Source organism: Acanthisitta chloris, unplaced genomic scaffold (assembly GCF_000695815.1).
Source record: "Acanthisitta chloris isolate BGI_N310 unplaced genomic scaffold, ASM69581v1 scaffold15619, whole genome shotgun sequence".
Taxonomy (NCBI): domain Eukaryota; kingdom Metazoa; phylum Chordata; class Aves; order Passeriformes; family Acanthisittidae; genus Acanthisitta; species Acanthisitta chloris.
In genome coordinates, this window is record NW_008690946.1 from 2,189 (window position 1) to 10,356 (window position 8,168).

Consider the following 8,168-nt stretch of genomic DNA (forward strand, 5'->3'; position numbering starts at 1 on the left):
CAGCCTGGCAGCTTTGAGTTTGAGTATTCCCAGAGATGGAAATCTTTAGACGAAATGGAAAAGCAGCAGAGAGAGCAAGTGGCAAAAAACATGAAAGATGCCAAGGACAAACTTGAAAGTGAGATGGAAGATGCTTATCATGAGCATCAGGCAAACCTCTTGCGCCAAGGTATCGGCCTCGAACTCTGTGTCGTCCTGTTTGCTTAAGGTGTGGGTTCAGTGTGTGGTGGGTTCGTGGTTCATTGAGTAAATCTGGGCTCTCTGCTGCGAGGCTGAGGATTGGAGGCTTCCAGGAGAGCGAGTGGCAGCTCTGTGTTCGTGTTTGAAGGAGGTGGGGTTGGGAGCAGTGGCACTGGGAGGTGGCTGTGCCGTAGTGCGGCCGAGGTGGGTGTGAGTCAGATCCCAGGTCAAACCCGGGGTGGTTTCGTGGACGAGCTGCTGACAGGTTTCATCCCTGCAGACCTTATGAGGCGCCAGGAGGAGCTGAGGCGCATGGAAGAGCTCCATAACCAGGAAATGCAGAAACGCAAGGAAATCCAGCTGAGGTTGGTTTGGCTTTCGTGGCATTCGTTCAACTTGGCACTTGTGGGTTGGTCGGTTGGGTTTGGGTTTGGGTTTTTTTTTCAGTTACTTATTTGCAAGTTTTTATTTTCAAGCAATACCTTTGCTGCTTCACTTTGCGTATGCGAAATTGAGCTGCAGTGTAAGTTGCACCTAAACATTTTGAGCATTATAGTGTGCTTAAGTGTAATCATTCAGTGCCTTGGAAATTGCTGCTGGGAGTGACGTTGCTAAAGGTTCCGTGGGTAACTCTCTGCTTTGGGGTGAGCAGGCAGGAGGAGGAGCGTCGCCGGCGGGAGGAGGAGATGATGATCCGTCAGCGGGAGATGGAGGAACAGATGAGAAGACAGAGGGAAGAGAATTATAGTAGAATGGGTTACATGGATCCAGTAAGTGAACTCTGGAGGGGTTGGGATGCATTGCCATGCTCAGGAGCTGTGCTGATGTGTTCCCAGGGTGGCTGGGTCGCTGCACTGTATGTAGGTGCAGTGGAGGTGGTTGGCTGTACATGTGCTTGATCTCCTGAAAAGTCTGGATTTGGGTGGCTGATGATCCATGCTAAAAGTTGTTTCTTCCACGCAGAGGGAGCGAGACATGAGAATGGGTGGTGCCACCACAATGAACATGGGAGGTAAAGCATCTTTATGTGATTACTTTACGTGGGTAACTTAGAAATTATCAGAATATGATTATATATTTCTCTTCCTTAGATCCTTATGCTTCAGCAGCCCAGAAATTCCCACCTCTGGGAGGTGGTGGCGGCATAGGTTATGAAGCTAATCCAGGAGTTGGCCAAGCAGCCATGAGTGGTTCTATGATGGGAAGTGACATGGTAACGTATCCTGTGGTGGCTCTAGCTTAGCACAAGGGAATTGTCGTGGTTGGGAATTGAGCTCTCTCCAGTGCTCGGATGGTTGTGGAAATGTCACTGTTAACTGCTGACTCTCTGTGAGGTGTTTAACACACGACACGTGGCAGTGTGTAGCACTAGAGTAGTTGTTAACCTCTGTGGTAGCTTACACAGTAGGGAGTTGTTTGTAAGTGAATTCAAATGTGCTGTTCAGCATATTTGCAATAACTCTGACTTCATTGGACTTTGGGAATTCCGCGTCACTGTTAGGCTTGGAAGGATTTTTTTTATAAATTTAGATAATCTGACAAATTTCATCATCAAAAGACACAAAGCTATAGCTTCTCAGTAATTTGATATTCTGTATTGGTGGACAAGAGAGATTTGTGTCCTCCTTTCCAGTGTGTATCACTGCTCATTTTGGCCCTTCCAAGCCTAGGTAGGGTGGATGCATGTTGGTCTGGGTATGCTGTTGTGTCCAAAATCTGCTCTCAGGTCTGTTTCAGCAGCAGATTAACTTAAGTAATCAATGGTAAACAGCATATCCCTTAGTCTGTGCTGATGTTGCTGTAGAAGAGCAGAAATGCTGGTTTTTAGCTGTAGGCACGTTCCAGCCATCCTGGACTTGTAGCCATTTGTGGTTCCTGACTCCCAGAGGGATGGTGGCCAGGTCTGAGTGCCCCTGTGGGCTGGGGCACAGAGGTGGAGCTGCTGAAGCCGTGGCACATCTCACCATCCGAGGGGTGTTCCCAAACTGTACTATTTTTGGCACACTACATGTGTGGCTGGGCTTGGAGCCTGCTTGGTGTTCCCACACGGCAGCACCATGGATGTAGATTGGAGGGATTGCTTCCTGGGCAGGAGGGGCATCTGTTGGCTCAGGTGGCAATACCAGTGTGCTCTCACCCTCCTGACAGGGTGAACACTCGGAGCACAAAGCTGAACTCAGTGATTTTTGGGTGGGTTTAGGCCTCTGGCTTAACGTGCTGAGCTACCCTAGTAGCCTGTCAGGTACCTTCTGTTTTATTTTTTGGGGGAACCATATCTGGAGTGGTAACTGTGCAGAGCACCATTGATTCAGTAGACAGTGCCGTTGGCCTTAAGGTATCTCGATAATCTACTGATAATGAAGCAGTTGCTAAGCCTCCTGTGAGCAGTTAGGCAGTGTGTGGTGGATGCTGGGTACATTTTTCTCCTGACAATGATGGTACAGGTGCATGCTGAACTGGTGTAATACTTGAGGAACGTGCTGTGGTCAAGAGGCGTGACAGGGAGGTGGATTAACTGCCTGCAGGTTTAGGCTGGGCCTCTCTGCCCTGCAGTGCTGTCACAGTTCCTGGGCTGATAACCTGCAAACAGAGCTGGAGATGAGCTGAAGCTGCCGTGAATGAGGCAGAAATAACCTAAGTCACGTTTGTGCAGTTCCTCTCTGGGGAGGACTGGCACTGACTTTCAGAAGTCAGGAACTCCCAAGTGTGAATTTTCAGTTGCAGATCTTTTTTGTAACAAACCACCTACCACTGTTCTGTGACTCAGTAGTGGGAAACTTGGCTGAAATGAAAATTTAAAGCTATCTCTGACCTCATAATGTGTAAGTGCTGTAGGTTGAACGCTGATCACACCTACTAATACTGTAACTGAACAAAGTACATGCAACAAGAGGTACCAGTAAAAACACCTGAAGTGTCTCTGCTTTATTGCAGGGGAACTTAGCTGTTAGACCTTGGTGTGAAATCTTTCAGTGCTGTGAAGTTGTGAATTATCCAAGAGCTTGTGGTGAAGGTGGGGTGGGAAGGGAGATACTGCCTGGATGCACACAACCCTCTGTGCATAGCTCTAGCAAACCCTGAGTGCCTGGGACACGTTTTGATCTGATGCAGCAGCAGCTCCGGAGTCCGTGGGGTTTGAACAAGTGCAAATCTTGGCTCGAGCAGTTGTGTTGGTTAGGTAAATCACTGGTCATGAGCTTTTTTTTTTTCACATATTTTTTTTTCTTCTTGCAATGCAGTAGTGCTCACAATGAGTTTTGGGTACTGCCCAAGGCCTCTGCAGGTTAGTGAGCAGACTGTAGTCTTAACCCCATCTTGAAAAGCACATGGTCTGTAGCCAGTCCTGGTGAGTAGGCATTGTTACCATGGCGTTTGCTGAATGTCAGCTCCTACTTCAGCCAGCCAAAGCTGCATTCTCTGAAACGACAGTGATGTAATCTAAGCTTTTTACTGCACTAAAGGTGAGAAGTTTGCAAGCTATTTGCATTAACTCTGGTTGAACATTTTGCTAGAGCTCATTTGGAAACGTTGTTAATTCACATCTGCACTAATGCTTACATTTTCTAGCACTGCAGGGAGGATCTGTTCTTTGTAACAGATGTATGAGAATGCATCAAGTGGGAACATACCTCAAGGCATGTATTTACAATAAACTAATTTTTAAATTACCCTTTTTTCCTTTCTATGTTCCCGGTACCTGTGGATCGGCTCAATGGTGATTGTATCGACGAACCTTGACTGCGGAACCTTCTAAAAATATATTCTTAACACACATGGACATCAACTACCTATAATGAACTGTTAATTGTGTTCACTAGCGTCCCGAACGCTTTGGGCAGGGAGGTGCGGGGCCCGTGGGGGGCCAGGGCCCTCGAGGGATGGGGCCTGGAACACCCACGGGGTATGGTAGAGGGAGAGAAGAATATGAAGGCCCAAACAAAAAGCCCCGATTTTAGACCTGTGACCTGTAGTTTCATTCCAGTTTGTTTTTTGTCTGTCTTGTTTAGACACCAACTTCTTAATTCTTGCATTTTAGTAAGAAAGCTACGTTTTTATGGATGTTAGAAACTTACTGACCTAATATTTGTAAGTGGTCTGTTTGGGCGAGTACGATTTAATTATGTAATGCAGTGTTTCGAAAACAAATTTAGCTGTTTTTTTTGATGTATAACGTCCCTAACTTGATGGCAGTGTACCTTGTGCCACTGAATTCCCAAAGTGTACCAACTTTTTTTTACTGTGCTTCAAATAAATAGAAAACTCAATGTAGTAACTCTTCTTGCCAGTCGTGGTTAAACAACTGAGGCTGAGTACCACCCCTGCCGCAGTGACCAGGGAGCCTTGAGGTCAGCCTAGCCCAGGGGGTGGAGCTGCAGGGCAGGGGGAGGTCTCTGCCCACAGTGACCTCTCTGTAGCTTCAGATTCGGTTCAATTGTGGCTGAAGTTTGCAGTAGGTGCAGATTTTTTGAGCGGCGATCGTGCTGCGCTAAGGGAGCACGTGGAAGTCTTGCAGGTGCTGTAAGATGTAATATTCAAAGCTCCACTGCAAGCAGTGCAGTAACCAATTCCCTGTGTTAGCTGAAGGCTGGTGGGATGGTAGCACTGACCACCTTGGCAGTTACTGCTTGGGATCTTGGAAAGGCTTTTTAAGCAGAAGTCTAGCAATGGTTATTTTAAAGCAAATTGATAGGATGCCTTGCCTTGGCCGAACTCCTAACTTAAGGATTGTCAATGTGATATTTATATGCTCTTAAGCTGCCTTGAGATTACAGGATCTGGCCTTGCTCAGTACTGTACACCTGCCTGAAACTGCTTGGCAAAAAGACCAGAAGTGTTACTCGAGTGCTGAAGGGTAACGTTGCTTACGTCCTCACGCTAACCGTGGACTAACCTGCCTAGCTCAGAATCCAATCCTTTGTGTGATGGGGACTGCAGGAGCTGTTCTCAAATCGTGTAGCTGGTGGGCAAATCCTGAATCCTGTATGTAAACCAGAGAAATCAGCTTGCTTGCATGATGGTTATCGCTCTTTTATTATTGATGTTTGGAGATAATGCTTCAAAAGTAGTACCTGAATCTGGAGTTTGAGAGTTAATTCTACACAGTGCAAATAAACTCCCTTGAAGGTTCTTTTTGTAGAAGATCTGATGAATTCGTTAGCTCTCGCTGTTCATTTTGTTAAGCCCCAGAAGAATTTCAAAGCGTTCTGGACTCATTGGTAAGGTAGTTGCTTTGCTTATTTATTACATGGTACCAGGTGAGCTGGGAACGTGACTTCCCAGTGCCCCGTGGCTCGGTGTGCACGCAGGATCCATCACCTGCTTGGCACAGAGTAGGTAAACTTAGCTTGGCTGTACCTTCACACCATCCCCAGCCACACAGCGTTCTGTGAGAAGCTTTAACCTTCCCCATATCTTCCCATTCCTCGTGCTGAGCATTGGCTAATTCTAAATTCCACGCTAAATTTTCTCCGTGGTTCCAGCCTTGGTTGTCAGATTGCAGTGTTTCTGAGTGCAGATGACTGATCCCTCTTGAAGTGCTGTTACTCCTTAAATGACAAACTAGCAAGTTGGGAAATGCTGATACAGGTAACGCTGACTTTGGAAGGTGAAGTGCTCTACAGAGCCACTCAGCTTTGTGTGGGAAACGCTCTGCTTACCCAGAAAAGTTTGGGGGTTGCTAACCTGCCACAACAACGAATTGCTCTTCAGGAAATTCCCAATTGGCAGTTCCTACACTCGGCCCCCTGAGGCTGTGGGAGGGCTCGTACTGGGCAGTGCACAGAGGAGCAGTTGTGCTGCAGTTGGTGTTGCTGGAGGACACTGTGTGTTCTGGAGGGTGTTCGTGGGACACCCACGGAGCCGGAGGTGTCCGAGGTGGGGGATTCTGAACGTGAACACTAAATTAATTTTTTCAGTTTATTTTTCAGATTACATGTCATTCTTTATTAAAAGAGATGCTGGTGCATATCCTAAAGTATGTTCTTTTGTAGCTCTGTAACTTGGAAGAGTGAAGGATGCTGCTGTCCTTGTACCTTACAGAGCTTGTCTTGGGGTACCCGTTTTGTACGTAAGCTCCCGTGGCTAGGGACTAAAATAGCTGAGTTGCAAAACCATGATGAGTTAAAGATACTGAAAGATTTGGCAGTTTTCAAAACATCCGAAAGTTTGGTGAAATCTGGCTTTGTTGTAGCTGCATAAGCAGAATTTCTAACCCCAGTTCTGCTTTGAGTTGCATGTACTAAACAGGCATACGATTGATTAGCCAACTTTCCTTTCAAGACCTTTTAAAGGTGGTGTCTTAAAAGCTGGCAAACATTCAAATCTGATCCAGTGACTAAATGTGGGAGGCAAGAAAGTGATGTTCCTTTGATCTGTTCCTATGAGGTTTGGACTTTTTTCATCAACTCAGATTTACGTAACTGAACCTTTCAAACCATTGAGAAAAGTGCTTTGCTGGTCAGACCTGTTTTTGGACGGTCTGGATCACGGAACGCATTTTTGTACTGGACTCGGAGGACATTGGCTGTTGCAATTTAGCTTGTTTTATCAAAATTGAGCCCATTTGGACCCTTAGAGCTATAAAAGCTGCAGCAAGTAGAAACTGGTATGGTTCCACATAATGTCTTCACCCTTTCTCAGAAGTGAATACAGAATAATCTTACCTTCTGGTGTAGACACATTGCACTAATCATTTATACAGAAACTGAAACTGCTTTTGAGATTTTGTGGTATTTTTGTGGTAGACAAATTCTTGGCTTCTCCTTGGCAACCATTTACTGTGGCAGCAAGTTTTTTGCTGGAGTTTGAGACTGCAATTTACACTATAAAACTAGTGGCCTGCTACATAACTGCACTTAGCCAGCATTTCTGCAGTTCATAACTGTGAGGAACGTAGTACCACAAATGGCAATGGACATTAGGACCCGGATGTAGTATTCCTGCTTGCTCCAAGATTCTCATTGCCGACTGCGTCCAGGTAGGTAACAAGCAATATAATCTAACTTGGTGACTTTCTATGTAATCTTATACTGTGGGTATTCTGACATCACACTTCTGACTGTGGAATTACAGTGCAGCACTCCATACCTGTGTGTTGAGCATCACAGCTGCGTGGGGGTCGGTTCGGAGCTTGGTCTTGCTCAGACAAAACAAACAACTTGCTGTGGTTCTTAGGATTTCCAGACCCGATTCCTCTGTGCATATGACTCGGCTTGGGTGGAGGTTTCTTAGTGCCGATGTAACGAAGATGTTCTTAGCTGAGCTCTGTGGGGATGAGGGAATGTGATCTTGAACTCAGCGGGATAGTCGACTGGGTGCTCTCAGTGCCTGGAGAAGGACTCTTTAAACCTCGTAGGGACAGAGTGACCCACCTGCAGCTCATCCCTGTCCAGAGTCTTGGCTGGTAGGAATGTGTTAGGAGCTGCTGCTCTGGCCTTGGGTGCACTCTGTGCTGAGAGTCACCTTAAACTGCTGATCCAGCAGCTCTGAGACTGATCTGGAATCTTTTTGAGGACATAAATGAGTGCTTGAATGAATATCCCCGTGAGTAGTTTCCTAGAGCTTATTGGACATTGCAGTTGTCTCTATTTTAACCTTTGATTGACAAGCCTAATACATTCCTCTGCTTTAATTGACAGCGGTGAGATGTTTCTGTAATTCTGCCTTGTAGAGTCATCTTGGTAGTGTAATGCTCAATTTCATTTTTCATCAGTCTTGGGGATGTAATTCTAAGCTCTTTATTGCTAGAAATGCTGACTGCAGTGTTGAGGATTAACATGCTTATATTGCCAGACATCCAGACACGCTGATCTCCAGCTCTTCTGCCTTAGCTCTTGAACTGCCTTTCCAGGGCCCTCGTTCCTGCACATGATCTGGCTCTTGTCTGATGCTCAGTTTATTTCACAGGTGTTGTAATGTGTTTCCCCCTTGTTCTGCAAAGTTCTGCTTTGCACCCTTGTTCCTGGTATTATTGTCACCTTTGGACCCTT

The 8,168-nt window shown here is 46.1% G+C and overlaps 1 protein-coding gene across 1 annotated transcript in view; it reads left to right on the forward strand.

The window, feature by feature from the left end:
• The window catches only part of SFPQ (splicing factor proline/glutamine-rich), a gene marked incomplete at its 5' end in the record, with an annotated part of 6,509 nt that extends 2,064 nt beyond the window's left edge, over positions 1–4,445 (forward strand). The window contains 6 exons of the mRNA XM_009082038.1: positions 1–169; positions 461–545; positions 833–950; positions 1,144–1,192; positions 1,272–1,393; positions 3,999–4,445. Coding sequence (XP_009080286.1) covers positions 1–169; positions 461–545; positions 833–950; positions 1,144–1,192; positions 1,272–1,393; positions 3,999–4,136 — 681 coding nt within the window. The remainder of the gene's footprint in view (positions 170–460; positions 546–832; positions 951–1,143; positions 1,193–1,271; positions 1,394–3,998) is intronic.
• Positions 4,446–8,168: the final 3,723 nt, after the last annotated feature.